The 22,742-nt window shown below is 38.4% G+C and overlaps 1 protein-coding gene across 1 annotated transcript; it reads left to right on the forward strand.

Annotated features, from left to right (window-relative positions):
* The first annotated feature begins 724 nt into the window (after positions 1-724).
* gss (glutathione synthetase) lies at positions 725-16,468 on the forward strand. Its single transcript, XM_041800104.1, has 13 exons — positions 725-852; positions 3,712-3,853; positions 4,379-4,524; positions 4,719-4,794; positions 7,209-7,348; positions 7,746-7,862; positions 8,283-8,363; positions 8,544-8,621; positions 8,749-8,818; positions 11,792-11,986; positions 12,178-12,259; positions 15,817-16,006; positions 16,105-16,468. Exons 2-13 carry the CDS (start codon positions 3,722-3,724, stop codon positions 16,226-16,228), a joined length of 1,431 nt encoding a protein of 476 aa, XP_041656038.1. The 5' UTR covers positions 725-852; positions 3,712-3,721; the 3' UTR covers positions 16,229-16,468.
* Positions 16,469-22,742: the final 6,274 nt, after the last annotated feature.

Below are 22,742 nucleotides of genomic sequence, written 5' to 3' on the forward strand. Positions count from 1 at the left end.
ATAAGGTTCACTTTGGCCTTCTAGAGGTAGTTCCTCACCAGGATGGTGGTATGTTTTGTCGTGTTAGAAGACAAAGCAACAACCCAGACCAAGTTTTGCTGTTGACTGCTTCAGGTTTTATTTCAAAATATTCATACATACGTCTTTCTTCATGATTCCTTCCACATTTAGGAGATTCCCAGTTCCAGACACACTGAAGCATCACAACATAACTCTCCCACTGCTTGATTTCACTCTGTGGATGGTGCTTTTAGAGCTATAAGCCCGTACCTACGTGGTGTTTACGCAGTCGTAGAGACCATGCAGCTTCTATGTTGTTTAAACGGTTCTATCTGAATCTTGTTACGCTTGAGTTTCAAGTTTTTCTTAGCCTGTAATTGGTGCCTTTTGTCAATATGATTTTTACATTGATTTTAAACGATAAAATGTTAGAAATTGTCAGGAATGACAGTGTTTTGACCCGTATCGTTATAAAACATTACCATTAATATCTAGACTTTGGGGTATTTGATTAAGAAATGCCCATGTGCCACCTTAACTATTCCTCAGGTAACATTATTCTGGTTTTAATAAAGTGCTGTATCATTCTTCAGTCAGCGTTTTCAGCCGTGTAGATTCAGTTGAAACCTCTGCTTAATGGGACTTTATTTTGGTGACGTAACGAGCTCTGATTGGCCGAACAGAGCAAATGTATTTTCTCCAGCCAATAGCCGTCACTGACAGAGCAGCGTGCGGTGGCTGAGTTCGGCGAACATAGTAGATGTGGACTTTCATACATGTAGGACTTCTGTGTTGATATTTCAGCGACATCTTTTTTGTGGAGCTATTAAGGCTGGAGTTGCGCCTCAAAAGGTAATATTATCCGGCATGAATGACCTACGTGTTGTGCTTTTAAACCTGTCAAACAGGAAGGAAAATTCTGGCAACAGCAAACCCTGCTAGCCAGAGGTTATGTAGCATTTATGAGCTAACGTTCAGACAGCAGTCATTGGTTTTCAACCGCCGACCGTGTTCACAGTTTGTAACAAGGTTAGCTACCTTGTTAAAGACAGGTAAATGTTCGAGTTAGAAGTGATTTCATGGCTTTGTTTTCAGTTATGTTACATAATCATAAACGAGGAAAATATTTTAAATAACGATCTCTGTTATTATGTTTTCCTGTAGGGTGTAATTTTGTAGAATAACTCACTGAAGTGTCACTTAAAATGCATTAAGCATTTGGATTAACTCCTGCTATGAGAAGTCCCATACGATAACATTTTCAACATTTATACGTGCTATGATAAAACTAATTATACTTTTGAATATATCTTTAGAGTTTAAACACATGATTTTTCCAATTATATTATATTATATAATATCACACCAATAACCAACCGTTCTAATAGTCCGACTTTATATGAAGTATTCGATTATAAATGTTTATTTACCTTATATTTATCAGTGCTTCTAGTACCTTATCCAGGGGTGGAAACTAAGTAATTACATGTACTAAAGTTACTATAATTACGTTTTTTTTCTAAATATTACTTGTACTGTTTTGAGTACATATTTAAATCGGTGATTTTACTTCATAAGTTAGTTTTAACCAGAGTAATTGTACTTTTACTTGATTGCAGTCCTTTTGTACGTTTTCCACCTCCACACAGCAACAGCTGTGATATTTCACGTATTTATAAAGGTGTGACTTTACCTGAACAATCTTGTTGGTGATCTGTATTCTCGTGGTGTTATTGATGGTATTTTACTTTACAACTTACTTACAACAGTACTTACCTGGGCTGAATGATTTGAGTTTTTTTTCCAATATTGCAAATGTGAGTTAATATGCTTTCATTTTTTTAAAAGTTTCTCATCTTATGTATTTCTCAACAACACAGTATTAGATAGATTAAACATCAACTTTTTTTTCAGTAGACCAGGTCTGTATTTTAGGCTGAAATTAGATGATGCATGAATCTTTATGACTTATATAACTTTATTTATCTACTTCCATCACATTAATAAAGTGTTTGATTTGTTTAACTCACAACCTTTTAAACAATCATCAAGACAACATTAAGCTCTGGCCAAACAAGTGTGATGTAAACATCAATGTGAAAGTCAGCAACAATTAGGGCTGAACAACTTTGGAGCAAAGATACCTAATTGCAATTTGGACTCATATTGCAAATTCAATGTGAATTGTTGAATTAATGGGGATTATCATTTTTATGTCATTCACATTTTAAAATTATAACAACTGACTCTTGAGTGGTGTCATGATGTGTAAGCATAACACCTCAACTGCAAAATAAAACTATTGTGCTGGTATTTAACACACAATTCAGTTTAGAGAATTCTTGCACCTCCTTTTTGTTTGAAAACTATAGTAAGTCTGATTGCAGTTTCACCTAATTTTGATAAAATGCACAGTCTTAGTAGTTACTCAGTACTCAGAATTAAAGTAAATTTTAAAGTAAATACGTTTTATGTCTACTTACTTGTAGATTTATTGCCCACTACTTTCACTTTTACACCAAAGTAGCTTTACTTTTCCTTCAGTACAATAGTTGTGGCTTTTTCCATTTCTGGCCTTATCTCCATAGTTTAATAGTGAGCATACTGTACATCCTTGTTGGTGTTGATATAAATGTACGTATGTATGTATGTATGTATGTTAGGAATGCATGATATTGGATTTTTGATCCTACCGCTATTTAAATGTAGTTCAGACTTAAAACTTCAGTCCTTTAAATACTCTATTTAAAGTTTTAGAATGAGCAATTTGACAAATTTTAGTCCTTAGATGCACTTTTAAGTGTAAGAAATGATCACGAATAATTAAAAAAGACTTCAACTGACATAGGTCTGTTGGTCCAGCCTAAAAATTCACTAACTTATTTGTTTGTATGTCTGATATTTACAGGTGGTACAGGCAGATGTCTATGGCCAAATTATTGGTTTTAAATATCTGCAGAAATGTTAGTATCTGCCAATACAGATAATTAAGCCAATATCTGCCAATCCCAATATCATACCGATAATATCATGCATCCCTAAATGTGTTTAGTATACTCTGTTCTGTCCCATGTATAACCCCCATATATCTTATTCTACATTGTGTAATGGATTGTCTTTACACTCTGTTCGCAACTTGCCTCTTCTTGTTTTCTTTATGTATTAATGCCATGTTATATGTCATAAGCTGCTTTGACAAACTAGTTTCCCATCAGGGATCATTGAAGTACAGTACTCTATCAAAATCTACTTGTTAAGTATGTTGTTTTAAAGCTTAGTTGAGACATTATTGTTAGTTTTTCAAAAATAATTATGAAGGTTTGACATTTGAATTTTGCTTAAGATTAAATGCAGGAAGCAGACTTTACAAAAACAATGTTATAAAAACACAAACTAGTATGTGGTGTTTTTTCCAGTTGACTGAAAAAGTCAAGTGTGCAAATATAACAAAGAGCTCATCCAAGAGAGTCTCTTTGTCTCATTGTGTCACTACACTGTGAAGATAGTGCAAGCTGATTTATGTTGGTGTATTTTTAATGTTGTCTTGTATGTTTGAGGGACACCAGAAGCGCTCCAATTTATACCTCTTAAACATATTGGTTGCTGTCTGGTTTTGGAGAACTGAAAGTTTTGATTATGTAACTTAGTGTCAGCGAGCATTTTCCTTCCTTGTATTGTATCAGACTAACATGGTCTCTGTTTACATTCCAGGTAAATAAGAATGGCCCAGGGGATACCGGATGAGGTGATGATGAATGCTGCTCTCATAAAAGAATTGGCAGATGTGGCGAAAGATGAGGCACTTCTTCAGGGCGTGCTCATGAGAACCAAAGAGACCCCTAACTCCTCAGAGGTGAGAAGGCGTCATAAAATCAGCCGGGGTTTGTTGCCTATGCCTCTCATTAGGTGAAACCGGTTCACCTACTTAACAAATGAAGTGTTGTCAGACTAGTCTTTCTCTTATGCATAGGTAAAGAAAAAGTCATACGTCCAGTTTGGTTATCAGCCCAGCACTCCCTCTGTATTCTTATTGTTTGTTACTACAAACTACGTTGATGAACGGATGATTGTGAAGCAAAATTTCAGATTGAAATAACTGTGAATGGGTTTTATGTGATTTAACACAAGTGAGCTAGAGGCAGTGAGCAGGGAGTTGACTTTTGCTAAGCCCTAGTGACAAAAAAAGACGTGTTCAATGTAAAGCCATGTTAGGAATTTGTTTTGCTTTAGGGCACTGGATTTGAGAAAGGTATTGATTAAGCTTTTGTTTGCATTGCAGGGATCTTCAGCTGAAATGTTTATTACATTCCTCACATGCCATGTCTCATGATTGTGTCTTTTAGCATCATGTCTTACTTTTCTATTCCCTTTGTTTCAGTTGGCGACCTATGCTCCATTTTCACTCTTCCCCACTCCTGTTCCTAAGGCTGTATTCCTCCAGGCTCTGGCAGTACAAACTCACTACAACACACTGGTTGACAAGATCAGCCAGGATGCAGACTTTCTACAGGAAGCTCTTGCTAGGTAACATAAAAGACCACAAGAATGATGGAGTATTCAGTATTGCAGATGTTGTCATGTTAAAACTGCACCATAGAATGAAACTTCTCCTAAAGATCACATTGTAGTCATATTCTCTGAGCAAATATGTGGCAGCTTGTGCAAAAATTTGCCAAAGGGAGTCTTCAGGATTTAACACCAACATTCTTTGTTTCTAGCACTGTTGCAGTGGATGATTTTACTGCAAGGTTGTTCAGGATTCACCAACAAATCCTAAAAGAGGGAAGGTCTCAGGTATGTCTGATTCTGAAAATAAGCTTTTGTCAACCTTTAAACCTATTCAACCCCTTTAAAGTGACTGACCTAATTTAACAGAGGTCCAGCCAATTGGTGTTAGCAGTCTTACAATTAGGTAAATGAGGATCACCTGAATGCAGTGATTGTTGTATAAAGACACCTGTGTCTGCAAGGTCCAATCATTGGTTAATCAGTATCCCTGGCTACCATTATATCATGAAGACAAAAGAACACTCCAAACAATTCAGAGAAAAGGTTATTGAAAAGTTTAAGTCAGGGGATGGATACAAACAAATTTCTAAGATAAAGAACCCAAGGAAAATTTTCTGGAGTTCAGTGAAATCCATCATCAAGAAATGGAAGGAATATGGTGCATGTGTAAGTCTGCCTGGATCAGATTGTCCTCACAAACTGGGGGACCGTGCAAGAAGGAGACTAATGAGAGAGGCCACGAGACACCTATGACTACTCTGAAGGAGTTACAAGCTTCAGCAGCTGAGATGGGAGAGACTCTGCATACATTAACTGTTGTCCAGGTTATTTACTAGTCAAAGCTTTATCTGAGAGTGGCAAAGAGATTGCTTTGACTGTTGAAAAAAACTTGTAACAAATCCTGTGAAGAGTTCGCCAAAAGGCATGTGGGAGACTCCATGGTCAAGTGGAAGAAAGTTCTTTGGTCTGATGAGAACAAAATGGTGCTTTTTGGCCAGCAGACAAGGCGCCAAACACTGCACATCACCACAAACACACCATCCCCACTGTAAAGCACGGTGGTGGCAGCATCATGCTGTGGGGATGCTTCTCAGCAGCTGGCCCCGAAAGTTTTGTAAAGGTGGAGAATAAAATGAATGCAGAAAAATCTGGGAAAATCCTGAAAAAATGTATTCAGTCTGAACGAGAACTACGGATTGGAGTAGCAGAGACAAAGCCCAGACCTCAATCCAATACAGAATGTGTGGCTGGACTTGACAGGTTACCTGTGCAACCTGACAGGTCTTGAGCATTTTTGCAAAGAAGAATGGAGTAAAATTGCAGTGTCCAGATGTGCAAGCCTGATTGAGACCTGTCCACACAGACTCAGTGCTATGATTGCAGCCAAAATGTGCATCTACTAACTACTGACTTGAAGTGGGTGAATATTCATGCAGTCACTTGTTTTACTTCACATTTTTTATTTAATTGGCATTACTTTGTAGAAATGTTTTTACTTTGACATTAAAAGGTATTTTTTTTTAAATTATGAAATCAGTAAAAGGGTAAAACATCCAAGGAGGTGAATATGTTTTATCGACACTGTGATAGGGTCAGAACATGACTGTACATGACTACTACATAGACTGGATCTAACATTTGCATGTATTTACCATGAAGATAAAATTAGATGCTAGTGTGCTTATTACTTTAAGGCCTGATGCTTTTGCACATTGTGAATGATTTTATTGTTTTAAAGACGCATAACTCACAAACTGCCATGTTTTTTGCTAAATAGCTGCTTAAAGGCAGAGAATGATTTGGCTTTATCCTCCACGTACAAAAGTTCATGTATAGAAGAGGTTTTAAGTAACAAAGCACACAGGTTTTAGATGGCAAACTTTTTACATCTGTATTAGGGGTGTAAAGGTACATGTATTTGTACTGTACCAATTTGGAACAGGCCTATCGGGACGAAAACATGCATGGGAAAGCCATACATGTAAAGGTAAATTGGCGCAACCCACGCTGTCCAGGCAACCACACAGCCAAAGCCATCGATAGTAGTAGCCTGAATTTTCCAACCTAAAAGTCTTCTGTTTGGAACACTTTGTTCCCCAGTGAAATACAACAGTGGACAAAGACAAGGACAAGACAGAAGGAGCGTGCAAATGTTACTCAGTGGGTTCGTTGCTGAAAGCACATTCATTGGATTAATTAAAGTATTCAGAATGGCACCACAAAACATGAACATTATGCAACTAGGAGAAAAAAATAGAGCAAACACAGCTCCTTTTGGAAAAAAGCAGTAAGAATGACAGTTTTTAAAGTAGTGGATTTACAACCATGTACGTTGTTGAGAGCACAGGATTAAAACACCCATTAAAGTTAATTTAGCCAATAAAGAAATTCTTCTTCTCCACCGTTCAACTGAAGAGGCTCCCCAGCGGTTTATGAATTTTACATGGTTTGACGTCTCTTCATTATAACACCAGTGCACTGGTTTTGTAAATCCATTTAAACCTAAATTCAGTACCTTTAAATGTTGGCCTAAGACAACCTTGTTTATTCCCATGAAAAGTCGGTTTTCTTATTAATTAATTGCAACTTGTCTTGTAAACAGATCTAAACCCCTTAAACTCAGTATTGGATAACAAAAGGAGAAAGTAATTAAGTATTCATTATTTTTCTAACAACTCTTATCCTGTCCTGCTTCCCAGTCTATTGTTTTGGGTCTTAATCGATCAGACTACATGTTGGACCAGAAACAGGACGGGTCGTCATCTTTGAAACAGATAGAAATCAACACATTTGCTGCCAGTTTTGGAGGTCTGTCTTCACGCACGCCGGATGTCCACAGGTGAGTCCTTCATTAGAGTATCACTGATATCACGAGGTTGTTTATAATGAAAGCAGTGATATTACTAAACCTCACTGTTTAAGGCAGAGGAGAACAGAATGTTTGTGTGTTTTTTTTCTGGGTCATGATGCCCCAGGCAATCAGATTTGGTCCACATTCAACCATGTCATACCAGGGCCCGGTGGCCCCTTTGGGCAACCCCTGTGGCTTTGTTCACTAAATCTTTTCACCAACTGTGTTAGATTTTTTCCTAACCAAACCAGCATCACTGTGCTGATGCTTTAATTAAGATGAAGAAATAGCTGGCAGAAGGTAAAATAAAGTGCTCAAAGAAGGTAATGACATAAGATTATCTGTATTTAAAGATGTGATTGTTATTGTTCATGTTGCTCCGCAGACACATTCTTAAGGTGGCTGGCAGACTGGAGGAGAGCCAGAAAATCCTGGACAACAACCCTGCAGCTGGTCTGGCTAGAGCTGTGGCCAAAGCCTGGGAGCTGTATGGATCAGAAAAGTAGGAGCCAATTACATCCGTGGAGTAAAACCTTATTGAACAACTTGGCTTGTCTTTTTAGGACACTCAGTGTTCAATATGCTTAGCTTGAGATCAAGTGTTGGACACAGGGACCATTTTGACCAAATTAATTCCCATAACCAACTTTCCTGTTGAATGTTTGTAGTCTTTATCTTTGTTGTGAATGCCAGATGATTACACCAGTGCTGAAACCAGGATTAAGAAGAACAAAGTCTGTACTGATTTCATGTGTTTGCTTCCAGTGTTGGATCACACTTTTCGACCAGAAGGATATGTTTTATATAGAAGAAATAAGCAAATATGTCAGTTACATATGTCAGCCATGTTCACATGTCACACCACACCATATAATGAAATACATTGTAAAATGATTTTACCGGAGTTATTGTTGTTTTTCAGAGCGATCGTCATGTTCTTGGTTGAAGAAAGCCAAAGGAACATCTTTGATCAGCGATACATTGAGAGTGAACTCTGGAAGAGGTAAGCAGGAATACACTGAAACTTACTGTCAAAGAAAACAAGCATCTCCTTGTCTAATGCCTCCCTCTTTAAGTAAAATATTTATGAAATAGAACATTAAGCTCTGTAGTCGGCCCGTACTGTGCATTATGTTGAAAATAGGTATGTCTGTAACTGGCTGATAATCTAAATGTTTTTCAGGAACATTCCTACAAAGAGAAAGCGATTTGATGATGTTTGTAAAACAGGCTCTCTTGATCAAGACAAGAGGCTATTTGTGTAAGTCTGTATTTCTGGTAAATTTTACTTAAACAGTAGTACTTTCACTCATAACTTCTGTGATGCGAAGCATAAAGAAGTGATTGTAATCAGGGGTTCTTGCTTTAAATGTTTGTTTTCTTCACAGTGAAGGTGAAGAAGTTGCAGTGGTCTACTTTAGGAATGGCTACATGCCCCAGAACTACACGTCTGAACAGGTATTCACTTTAATTCTATTTTTAGTCATAATTAGTTTAATCATAATGAACCTCTGGATCAATGTAGAACACTAATTATGCTGCAAAATTGGATATTTATTGTCAAAACAGTTATTTAATTCTGTCGAATGTAAACATATCAATTTCATGAATATACATGCAAATGTATAAATGTAGATGTAGTTAAGTAACTGACTGGACTACCAAAATGATTTAAACAATTCAAAGAATATTGTTTTGATTGCATACTAATTATATTAAATTAAGGTTCTTTATTGTAGATGATTTTTCGACCTGTTCATTTAGGTTGTTAGAATTTTGGAATTTTTCAATACTTTTTTTGATGTCACGTATTTTAAACGGTCCAACATCCTTTGTTGTCTTTGGTGTTTTCAAGTGCATTTCTGTGACAGCGCTGCTATGAAGCTTTGCTGTTGTAATATCTTGAGAGTTATTGATACCATGATTACATAATATTACGGGCTATCCTCTATCAGTTAAGTGTTTTGGCATTGTGTGAGAGAGCACAGCACAGCAGTAGCTCCACCTCCTCACAGTCAGACATGAACACTCAGCACTTTGCTCCCTGCTGGCTCTGCTGATCCTGTTTTCGCCTCTGAAACACCTCAGTTACTACCTCCAAAGACGGAACAGCGTGGGGGTCTGCTTGCCCCCTTTTTATGCCCATAGAAGTTCATAGTAAAGGTGAAACTCCACAGGGGCACTGCAGCTTTAAATGGCACTGAATTGGGATATTTTCAGTCCAAAGCTGCAGTGAATAGAGCAGGAAGGAGACAATAGGGTGGTACATGATCAACATTAAGGTTAAGGAGAGAGTGAGCCCCACCAGTCACAAACAAATGGTGATACAGAGAAATCTGATGGGGTTTTTTTTTGTTTGTTTTTCCCTCAAACCTTTGCACAGTGGTTACACTCTAAAACAGCAGTTCTCAACTGATCTTCCCTCCAGACCCCACTGCCTTCTTAATGAGAGCACATAATCCAAATACTGGGTTATATTTGCAAAATACTCGATTTGTCTAGCCAGATCAGAGGAAGACTGGAGCGATGTTTGCCCTTCTGCAACTTTGTCCCATCTCCACAAAGGATCTCTGGAGCTCAGTCAGAGTGACCAGCAGGTTCTTGGTCCCCTCTCTTACTAAGGCCCTACTTGCTCACTTTGGCCATCCGACCAGTTCTTGGAAGAGTCCTGGTTGTGCCAAACTTCTTCCATTTGAGAATTATGGATGCCAGTGTGCTCTTGGAAACCTTCAGTGCAGCAGAGTTTTTTGTAGCCTTCTGTAGATCTGTACCTTGCAACAATGCTGTCTTTAAGCTCTGCAGGCAGTTTCTTTGACTTCGTGGCTTTTGCTCGTATGGGCATTGTCAGCTGTGAGGCTTTCTATGAGAGGTGTTTGCTTTTCCAAATCATGTCCAATCAATTTAATTGAACACAGGTGGAAAACAGAACCTGTTTTCACATTGTCATTATGGGATACTGAGTGCAGATTGATAAGAGAAAACATGAATTTCAGTAATTGTAGCGTCAGGCTACAACTCTGACCTACTCTTGGGTCCTGAACCACCAGTTGAGAACTAATGCTCCAAAAAACTTGGGCTCTTGGACACAGCCTCTAAACCACGGTCAATGGCTTTAAATCACCGTTCTTAAATGAGTTTTGCAAGTCCTTTTAGTATAATCTTGATGCGTACTTAAACATTTGTGTCTGCAGAAAGATAGAAAGTATAAAAGATGTCAGTTGGTCACAAAAAGTATTCTTATCCCGAAGTAGAAAAGTCACAAATTCACAGTTCTGATATTGTTCCAACTCTGCTGCAGCCACGAGCTTTGGCCTATTTCTTTTTGGGTTCCTAATTGACAAACATTATGTTAAATAATCTTGTTTGGCGTTTGTTTTGTTAAGATGTATGTAACTGAAATAGAATTATTCATTCACCCATCCATTCATCCATTCAGTATTTGCAGGCTGTACAGGCATGCATCTCATTGATTCTCATGGTCATAGTAGCTTCAAACCTCAATGGTGGGAACACTCTCTGATACTTTGACTGTGTGTTCAGCACTCTTACACACTCGCCTGTCGCTGTTGTAAACACAGGGTCACATGTTCTCAGCCCACCAGTCAAGGTAAAGCAAACTGCTTTATGCTCTGCTGCCCCTCTTCTTAGTTAGGAATGTGTATGAAGCCAGAGCAGGCGTTTAATGCATTAATAGGCATTCAGTCTAAGTCTGCATGAAAGTATGGATGGAGAATCTGAAAGTTTGTGGCTTCAATGTGCGAAAGAAAAATTTAAAACTGTGCTGAAATGTCACCATAACAACAGTCCCTCTATTTTACTTTATCACTGTTCACAGATAAACAAGGTGAATATCTTCTTTTAGTGAAGTTGTGCAGGAAAAGTTATTAAGATCACTGTAAGAAGCATTTCAGGAGAACAAGAAAATCCAAAAACCCATTCTCACTGAGCCACCATATAGTTACAAAACAAGGGATATTAGAGGGGTATTGTTTTCAGGAAAAGTCTTCCACCAGGAATGTGCCCTTGTTGGTATGTTGTTGTCCTCAGTATCACCTTCTGTGTACTCATGCTTCTAATTTTGACCTTTTTTGACCCCATGCTTTTTGCCAGAACTCTCTTTTTGTTTCCACTGCCTTCGGTCAAATTGTGGCCTCACTCTAGAGAATGAAGGGGATGGGCTTTTTTGGGTGCACAGCTAAGACCCTCTTTCATTTGGACCATGGCATGACAGTTTGTAGTATTTGTGTCATGACAAACAAATCTTTTATCTAAATAAAACTGGAAGAATTTTTGCCTTTTCTGTTTATTTTTCACTTCTGGCAGGTCTTGATCTTTTTGTTTTGAACTGATGTCTAATTAAAATTATCTGCTTCTATTAGATTTCTATTCAGATAAATAAATAAATAATTATTTGTGCTTTTTGAAATGTAGCACTGGGATGCTCGACTTCTGATGGAGCGCTCCCGGGCTGTGAAATGTCCCGATATCAGCACTCATCTGGCAGGAACCAAGAAGGTCCAGCAGGTCCTCGCCAGACCTGGAGTTCTGGAGAGGTTTTTCCCCGACCAGCCAGAAGTGGTGGAGCAGATCAGAGCTACATTTGCTGGCCTCTACACTCTAGACATGGTAAAGAGAACTCAACCTTCAGTGTTATGTCTCTGTTTTTGTTTTGGATTTCAGAATAAATCTCAAATAGAACAGTAGAATGAAGTTTAGAAAGGTTTTACAGCTTCAAAGCATTAGCTGCTGCTGCTGCAATGAAAACACATTGCTTTCATGTTTTGTTTTCATGTCTTTGTGCTTGCTGCTCTCTATAGGGACCAGAGGGTGACAAAACCGTAGAGATGGCTTTGGCAGATCCAGACCGATTTGTCCTGAAACCTCAAAGAGAGGGAGGAGGTACGGAAACAGAAACAGCTTACCATTTACTTTTAACAGGAAAGCAAATTGTCATCTTTGAATTAGAGTTGTCAAAAGGTGAAAAATTTTCATAACACTTAATGTCAGAATTCGTCTAGTTAATTGCAATTGATCACACCCTTTTTGTAAAATTATAATATTTTGCATTTAAAAACTGTTTTTGTGTCATTTTGGGTCTTAAATGAAGGGTAATCGACTTCCTGCTTGGATAAAGACCTGCTTTTATAGGTAGATCATAACCTTAACCACAGAAAAAGGATCTTGTTATGGATTTTAAAGGAAATATGGGGACAAGGTTAAAAGGTAAATGTTTTATAACACACGGTTTAGATAACTTTACTTGTCCACCCAACTGTCTGAGTTTGTTTTAAAGTGAAGTGAAACATTAAGGATTAGTGGTGGACCTATTTTACACCACTGTGGCTGCAGGGGGACGCTGATGTGGCTCCATCAAGGTGTGCTGGAATGGACGATAAAGCACGAGATTAACTGGGATAGAAAGAATTAATGCATGAATTGTGGATCTAAATTAATCATGATTTATTTGATTAATCTATACAGCTCTACTTACTATACAAGAAAAAATAATGTTAAATGATACAAGTTTTACAAGTGGCATGTAGAAAATACCCCTGGTTTGTGTTTATGGAAGTACAGTGCCGTGAAAAAGTATACTTCAAACCTATTTTAACATCTCACAAAGACAACCCAAGTATATACAAAATGCAGTTTCTAAATGACGATTTTATTTATTAAGGGGAAATAAATCCAAACCCATCTGGCCCTATGTGAAAAAGTAACACACACACACACACACACACACACACACACACCCCCCCGTTGAATCATGAGTTAACTGTGATTAACCACAGTTCTTGGAAAGCTGAGTTCAGTTTCACTGGCCACACCCAGGCCTGATGACTAATCAACTAATCATTGCTGGTTGACTGCCATGCCACATTGGTAGCTTACTCTGTAAGAGAAGCACCTGCTTTTTAAAACTTTCCCAGGTTTTGTTATCACTGAGGGGATGATGCTCCTCAGTGTCTGAATGGGCTGGATAATTGGCGGGTAACAGGGGCAGCCAACTGTTGAGTGGCATTTGGCGATGCTCAGATCACTGATCTGGACTCTGCTGATGCTGCTGTGATCTTAACAGAGACTGTAAATGTCTGCTGCCATCGAATCTTTGTCTGAATGGTGAAGGCATAAAAGCTGTAGAGCAGTCCATCTACCTTGGAAGTGTAGGCAAGGCTGAGATCAACTGCAGGCTTGGGCTTGTGTATGGGACTATTGGTTCACTGAGCAGGACAGTGTGTTATTCCCAGTGTCTGATCATGCAGACAAAAGTCAGAGTCTTTCGGCTCTTGGTCCTTCAAGTCATACTTATACTCTTGTAAAGCCTGGATGTTGACTGATGTCCAGAGGCATCAGCTGGACTCCTTTGTGACACCTTCTCTTCGGCGCACCTTTGGGTGTTGTTGGCAAGTTTGTGTGTCTTGTGCTGACGTGCTGAGAGCGGGATAGGAAGGGTCAGCTGCTTGATATGGGAATGGCAGCTGTGCATCTATGGACACCTGGCGCGTTTTCCCGGGCTTATCCAGCTCACCGCAGGCTGGCCCAGACAGCGCCGTGGCCTTGTGTGTGTGTCAGCTGGGAGATACCTGGAGAGATGGGGCATTGGCCTGGTGCAGGTCTGGACGATGACCATCAGGAGGAGGGAGCAGTACAGGACCAAGGTTAACATGTTGGAGTGCCTGACCGGCATACCTGACCTGACCTGAGGGGATTACAGGCACAAAGTAAAGGCTGTAGGAAGTCACTGTAGCTGGCTAGGGAATAGTTTACCATGTAGCTGCTCCCCCCGTTTGATATGTGAAACAGTTCACCTTTTTAAATCAAGCCTAATCTTTTTTCACAGATTTGACATAAAAATGTATAATCTGTTCATGGGGGTCTGAATTGTCAGCATGAGAATTGCTCTGGTTTCTGTTTGTAGTACATTTATAGTCCAAGCTTTATTTACCACCTCATCAGCAAGCTTTGGTGTATATAGAAGAGACACTGTTTGGACAAGACAAAGTTGAATCCTAACTGCACCAATGATACACCAGCTTCTATCATCAGTTATCTAACAACTATTTATTGATCTCTATAAACAGATATATCGATAAAGGTGTGACTGATAGACCTTTGCAGATCAAACATTTCACCTTGAACCATAGATGTGCTTGATCTTTAGTCAGTAAAGCCAAGAAACATTTAAATCTGGACTCTCTAAACAGCTGAAGTGATCAACCCAAACCCTTATTTAACAAACACTTTAAGTTGTTTCCTTTTCTCTCGGGAACAGACCTGATAAAGATTATGTTTTTGCAACTCTTCATCCTGATGCTGTTATTTTGTCCAACTTAGTCCCTTTAAATTGCTAGTAAAAGAAAATCAAACAAAGATTGGTTCCTTTTTGTCAAAGTCAAGCCATGCTATAACTTGCAGTCAATTGTTAAATTCAGCAGGGACTTAATGAACGGGACTACTTTAGCATATTTATTAAGAGGTAATGATGGTAGTTATGATGAAGTCTTTGGGGCATGTACTGAAAGAAAGTCTTGCCTCAGAGATGTTCAACACTAATGCCTGGCTTCGCCTTAATTACAGGAAATGAACATCCATTCCCAGAGGCATACAGTATATTGATTAGAGCAGCCCAAAGTCACTTCCTGCTCTCCAAAGTGACCGCTCCCCTATTAGAGGGGAATATAAACCCAGAGCCTGCATTGCAGTAGATTAGAAAACAGTTGTAGCAACTTGATTAAATACTATTACATTGTGTTTTGGTCTTTAAGAGATTTAAAAACCATAATATATGACATAATTGTCATCAGCGATGAAGCAGTGGAAAAACAGAGCTCCTTTGCTTTTGGGCTGAAACTAGAGATGAGTAACGTGGTTAAATGTGGGACTTCATGCCGATTACTCTGTCACCGCAGGAGCTGTAGTCTGCCTGCTTGTTGTTACATTCTTCATGTATTTACTACTGTATTAACTTTTCAAAAGTCCATGTTTAACTCATCTTATATGGTTGAAATACGCACATTAGGTGTGTGATGTCAGTTTGTACAAGATAGTGTTGTCCAGTTTGATGGAGGGAGTTTAGACATACACTCATAATGTCGAAACTTTTTATCATGATAGGATGTTCAGAAAGTAATTGTTTTTTATGTTTAATCACTGGCCTCTGGAGTTTGGCTTCCTAAAACTGTTAAACTGTACAATTTTGTATTTTAAGCTTTAAATTAGATAGAGACCGTGTCTTTCCCATTTACCACCGTTCATTTGAATGAATGTTTTTGTCCAGATATGTGTGTGTGTGGTTGGCATCATTTAAGCAAAGTACATGGATGGATTGCTCTTATCCATTGCCTGTCAGACAGTTTAAAAAAACATGATTGCTGAAGGTTTTTGAGATGGGACAAAGGCCAGACAAGGTATATGTCTGTATGTTTTCCAACTTAATTATGCTATGTTTATTCCAGGTAACAACATCTATGGGTCAGAGATCTGTAAGGTCCTGGAGGGAACAAAGGAGAGCACAGAGAGGACAGCGTATATCCTGATGGATAAGATCCATCCCACACCGTCAAAGAACTACCTACTCAGGCGAGACGCTCCTTTAAAAATCAGCAACTGTCTCAGTGAACTAGGAGCGTTTGGAGCTTATGTCAGGTACATTATCAGCTTTCAGTACAACCCAGCATGTGACTTTTTATGCAGAGAAGATGCAAGGCTTTAAAGTTCTTATCTGTCTCTCTGTTTCCTCAAAGGCAAGGTAAAGACATGGTGATGAACGAGTGTGTGGGTCATCTGCTGAGAACCAAAAGTGCAGAGCATTCGGACGGGGGCGTAGCTGCAGGCGTGGCCGTGCTGGACAATCCTCTCCTCGTCTAACTGTTCTCTGTCCTACCTGCTGGGCTTTGAGAAACAAGTGTGCAAAAGGACAACAGTGAAATCAAGGTGGCACTCTGAACGCACACTCGTACTCAGGCTGCTGCTGTATGAAATGTTGCCAAATAGATGCAAGCTCCACATGCACTGATAGTTTAGGCTCAAAATTATGAAGCTATCATTCTTCAAGGATTCCTCCTTTTATTTGAAATGATGCTCTTGAAATAAATCTTTGTTATATTGTAGCTGTTTCCAGACAGGTTTGTTAGGACCATGTTAGTTAACATTTTGATACCATGATGTCCCAGTTCAAAACTGTGATGCTGCTCCAGAAGAGGGAAGTAAATAAAACTTGGTAAGTTTAATCAAGTAATTTTTTATTAAAAGCATTCTTAATTCGGGTATACATTTAATCAAATTTCCGTAATTAATGCGGAAGGCTCTATTAACTTCAAATTAGAATTGAGACAGTTTTTACTAGAAATTTTTAGACCCAGTATCTCTAATCAATCAGTTTGATTAGTGAAATATTTTACTAATTATATTAAATTGGTATGTTGTTTTCCACAACAGCAATATAAAATGAAATTAAGGATATAATTCATTCCAAGTTTGTACCTACAGCAGCCCAGCACTGAAACATCATGTTAAAATGGGCCTTTGTTGCCGTATTGTTCCTCAAAACCATTAAGCTATCATTCTTCAAGGAATCCTTCTCTTATAAGATGATGCAGTAGAGAATAAACCTTTGTTATACTTCTAGTCTAGCTGGTTTCAGAAGGTTTTCTAGGACCATGTTTGTCAAGGTCTTTTCCTTTTGACTTATTTTATGCCTTTAGTAGACAGGTGTAGAAACCAGGGATGAGAGAGTGGGGATTGACATGTAGGAAAGGAGCCACAGGTTGAACTCTGAACCCGGCCACCCTCATACATGGGGTGGGACCTAACTCTGAAGCCATCTGCGCCACATTGTTAACAGTTTTGATATCATGATGTCCCAGTTCAGGTGTAGTGCTGCCCTCAAGTATACTGTCAAGAGAAGAAGGATAAAACTTGTTAAAGTGGGTCTTTGTCGCCATCTTGTGGCTCAATAATATCACTACAGCATGTTAGGCTTGGCAAATAGACAAGGCTCAAGTTACTTTTTCTGAGTGGGGTTTCATGTCAGAGAATATGATTTAGAAAGACACTAAGGTGTAAGTTAACACTTCTGAAGTATCCAATGTGTTTTTCCCTTTATGCAAAAGAAAAAATGGGTTTAATTAGGTTATGTATGTGTGATTTTTAAGTACACATGTGAGCGGTTGCTTGAGTTCAATCACAGAACACTTCAAGAGCATTTCTCCCCATGATGGAAATGACTTTTGAAAAGGTGAGGCTTAAACAGTAATATAATTTCTTGACTTCTCCATGTTAGTAGGAAAATGCAGGAAAAAAAATCAAGTGTCCTTAGACAGCTGTTTTATGCTGTTCACTATCTTTTTAAAAAAAATTTATTTCTATCACTTTAACTATGCTGTATGTTCAAAAAAGCAACTTAAAATCACATGTTATAAATGGTATCTTGGGCTTGCAGGTTTTATAGAAGAGCTCTTTTTACATTCATCATCATTGACTTGTTTATTTTAGGGCCTTAAATATTTGTTGTTAAAAGCTGAATTAGGTGTCTGAATTTTACTGTTTTTATCTATTTTGAAGCTGGTAAAACAGTGTCTATATAGCATTTGACTCCAGATTTCTGAACATTATGTACAGATACTGCAACATCTTGCTGTGATTTATTAGCCCATGATTGGAGTACAAAAGCTGTTAAATCTTCCTCATTCATTTTTAATGGCATCCTATAAAAGGTCATATTTTTAAAAGACCATGAAAAAAGTTGATCATTTATTTTTCTAACTACTTTCATTACATAAATAGTGTTAAGATCCCAGCCAACTTGAAAACACGATTTTAAGATTATTTCTAATTCTATTTTGAGGGTTATTGTTATATTCAGGCTTTCAAAGAAAAAGTTGCATCAAATCATAGAATGCTTTTAGGATTTTACTGTTAAAGTGTAATAAAGATAGATGTTTACTGAGAATCTTAATATATGATAAAGGTGAATAAAGAGCCAAATATTACTGGACCAAAAATATTATTCAGTATGTTAAATAAAAAATAAACTCTGTCTGTAAAGCTGTTCTTTCCATCTCTACTTTGTTTTTTTTTTTCTCTACTAATATTCACCACGAACAAGCCTGTGCCATGTTCTGTGCTAATGCAATCAACCCATCCGGGTACTCTGCCAAGAACATTTCTTTGAAAATAGATGGTGGGAAATGGAAAAACAGGGTTTTTAGTTATTTTAAAGTTTATAATACTAAAGCTGTACAGCTTAACAGTTATTGAAAGCCCAAATCTGATGGCCAGTGAGATAAACATCAAAAATATTGAAACTATTGGCATCATGACACAAACTAAATTATAAATGCACAGTTCTGTGCAGAACTTTTAGGGGCTGAGGGCACCACTGGGTGGGAAGCAGGATTGAAACAACCTTGGTGGATGTCCTTACATATTACCCGGGGTATGGAAAATTAATCTGTTGAAAAAATAACAAAGTCCACACCTTTAGGGTGTAAGGGGCGGATGGAGTCAGTAAGCATGGCTGAGGCTAGGGTACTGTCCAAGCAGGTAGTAGGGTTGCCATGAGCACTTAGTCGTGCTTTGGATGTCCCAAGGGCCTGAAAAGTGCCTTTTTTGGCTTTTATTTGGAATATAAGATAAGATATTCCTTTATTAGTCCTACAAGGGGAAATTCCAAAATATTTTGCACACTCCAAGCGGGTTTCATGTGTTCTGCACTGAGCCATAAACCCCAGATCGGTAGAGGGCCACAGTGATGATGGTCCCTTTGGAAATTTGTTCCATCTCCACACAGGATCTCTGGAGCCCAGACAGAGTGTCCATCAGGTTCTTGGTCACCTCTCCTACTAAGGCCCTTCTCCCCTGACTGTTCATTTTGGCAAGACAAACTTGTTCCATTTGAGAATTATAGAGGCCACTGTGCTCTTGGGAACCAACATTTTTGTAGCCTTCTCCAGATCTATGCCTAACAACAACCCTGTCTCTGAGCTCTGCAGGCAGTTCCTTTGACCTCATGGCCTTGTTTTTGCTCTGATATGCATTGTCAGCTGTAAGGCCTTTTATAGAGAGGTGTGTTTTTTCCAAATCATGTCCAATCAGTTTAGTTTACCACAGGTGGACTCCAATCACAGTGTAGAAACATCTCAGTAAAGATACAGAGAAATGGGAGCAGCCTGAGCTAAGTTTCAAGTGTTTTCATAGACTGTAGAAAGAATTGGACAAAGCCCATGTGACATTAGCCGCCTGCGTACAATAGGCTGACTCAAACTTCTTTTGAAGCCAGTTCATATTTTAGGACTGGAGGTTACTGCTTGAGTGTTTTAAAAAGGGTCTGAATACTTATGTCAATGTGATATATCTTTTTTTTAATACAGTTGCAAAAAAAATCTCAGCTAGGGTACTGAGTGTAGATTATTGGGAAAAAATATTAATTTAAATGATTGTACAAAATTTTAAAAAGTGAAGGGTGTCTGAATACTTTTTGAATGCGCTGTATCTCTCTGCAGCTGCAAAGCCAATCTACCTACGGGTCCAAATAAAGGTACCTGAACCTAAACCTACACTGTAGTACTGAATCAACTATATGAATCTTTTAAGCATTTTGATAACTTTAAAGCATCTAAAGGTTTTTTTTTTGTTTTTTTTTTCAAAAATAAAAAATGTTTGAGGAGTTACTTGCCAATATACACCTTAAATATTGTAATCTTAACCCCTTTACTCCATCATTAATCAATACCAATCTGAAAGCTGGTGAGCAGAGATAGAGAAAACAATGCAAAGTGAGAAAACACAAAAATATGTTCCAAAAGCGTGAACATATCCTCATGTTTTGTGATTTTTTTCACTCTGTAGCCAGCGTTTTTTGGGTACATGCCATCCTTGTGTTGTCCACCAGGGGGCAGTGCAGCCAAAGAAAACTCCAGCCCACAGTACAATCATACCAGAAGATCTGCAGAGTTCATATGAGGCCAACAATGCAGCAGGGTTCATGTGAGTCATGTGCATCCTGCTCACTGCGAATGTCAGTGTCGGCATTTTTGTACTATTTATTTAATTCACTCATGAATGCGTCACTATGTTGGCATTCATGTAAACACATTCTCTAACCTGCCCTAAGATCTTGTTTTATAATAGAGCATGGTGGGTGGAGAAGACCTTTTACCTTACAGAGCCAGTGCTAATGTTAAAGTCCTCCTTGTCCTTGACGGTGTTTTTGCTCAGTGGGTTCCAACCTTGGCGTCAAGCCCATAGAGAAAACACAACATATATGCCTTAAGCTGTGAGACGATCAGTGGAGTAGAACAGGATCAAGCACAATTTATCCTACAAACATATGTATACATGATATATGTGTAATGCTTCTTTTCATATGCTGAAGGAAGCTGAACTTTTCACGTTATTTTGAGACATGCTTCACACAAACGTAGGCCTTAAAGCACAAACATGACCTATAGACATCTATCTGTGGAGAGATGTTAGAGTGAGGGGGCTGAACAGGAAGTGGTACTCCAAGCAGGTAAAGGTTCAACACTCAGCTCAAGGGCATTGGCAGCATTCAGGAGGAAAACTGGCACCTTTCCACCATCCAGTCCTTCTCCACATTTGGTCTGTACTGGGAGTTATATCAACAACCTCCAGGTCCCCAGCCTAAAAGTCGTTTACTGTTATAATGAAAAATAATTTAGTGTTAGTGCATTATTCCAAACTAACCTCTATAATATAGTGTAGTATAAGGATCAGACAACAATGTGTGACAGCTATCTCTCAGTCAGAATTAATTTTCAAATATTGTCTCACGAAACATTAGATGATTTTAGCCTTGATTTTGAGTCTGTTCCCCTGATGATCAAGGGGCGTACTCAAGGCCTGTCACTTGTGATTATATGTCCAATAATCCTCAAATGTGAGGTGTCAAATCAGTTATTTTATTGCCCCTGATCAAGTTAGGGCCTACCGTATCTTGAATTGTATCATATAAAACCATGGATGCCTAATATTATCAGCATGATAATGGCAGATATTACCTTTGAAGGATAATGTGGATGCATGATATTGGACTTTTGCTGTTATCAGATATGCCGATATTTATGGATTCATTTTAGCTAATACTGATATTTAAATATGTTTTACATAATAAACTTTCAGTCCTTTAAAGACAATTTAACGTTTGAGGGAAAAAAAGCTTTTTTTCTTAAAACACACTTAAAAGTTTAAAGAATGAGGATAAATAAAGAAAAGATCTCGACTAACGTAGGTCTGTTGGTCCAGCCTAAAACTACACTAATTTATTAGTACATATGGCCAAATTTTACAGTCGATATATGCTGATATTCAAGGCCAAAAATATTAGATGAAAATATCAACAGAAATTTTTATATCTGCAGATACTGACATTAAGCTGATAATATTGTGCATCTCTAGTAGAATGGCTACATTTTCTGGAGTTTATGGCAGGACCAACAAACCAACATCAGTTAAAACCTTTTTCTTCGTTCATCCTGATTCCTAAAATTTTGACGTGTGTTCTAAGTACTGAAGTTTCAAGTCTGAACTACATTAATACATCAGTCTTGGTTAAAGTGAATTTGTAAATATTGGCAAAAATCCAATGTAATTCATCCCGATATAAAATATCTAATATGTAAGATTCCACATCAGGCTACACCTGGTGGAATGCCCATAACAGCCAATCAGGACATTCAGACCATGATGGGTCAAAAACTGACTACGGCTTTCAAGTGAATGTTGTTGCTAGGGCCACTGGTTCTTTTCTGTAAAGCCCCAGCTTTGGTAGATGAATATCAGTCCACCCTCTTACAAAATTAGCTGTTCTATCCTAGCTGTGTAGAGCAGTGTCCATAGTTTTTGTTTAGCCCTCCTGTCAATGCTTTGGGCCCTCCCAAGGGTTGTGGGCCCCACGTTAGGCTTCACTGTGCTGCGCAATGACAACATGGATGCCAAATAACCCTCGTTCCTCTCCTAGCTTTATGAAATGATGACATTACATTTTTAAATGAAGTGGTGTAGTGTAGGGTATACGCAGGTATACCCACATCTAAAGACCTTATCCCAGCATGGAAAAGGCTGCAAGTAAATCATCTGCATTGCTTTGTGATACATTACCTCTGGAATAGTTCACTCAAAATACATGACCATGGAGCTGTCCCAACCTTTAATCCGTTGGCCAGTGATCCTTAAGCTGCAACCCACACTATGTGACAACTAAAATACTAAGGGTACTTTTGTAGGGTAACTAAATATGAAAAATGGTCTTACATGTATTTGTAACATAAGGCAGTTCTGATTTGCTGGATGGGCTGCTTATTAAATGGGGGATAAATTAAAAGTATACCTCCTTTCCCAAGCAACACCACACCACAGATTT

This window comes from Cheilinus undulatus, linkage group 11 (assembly GCF_018320785.1).
Source record: "Cheilinus undulatus linkage group 11, ASM1832078v1, whole genome shotgun sequence".
NCBI classification, from domain to species: Eukaryota; Metazoa; Chordata; class Actinopteri; order Labriformes; family Labridae; genus Cheilinus; species Cheilinus undulatus.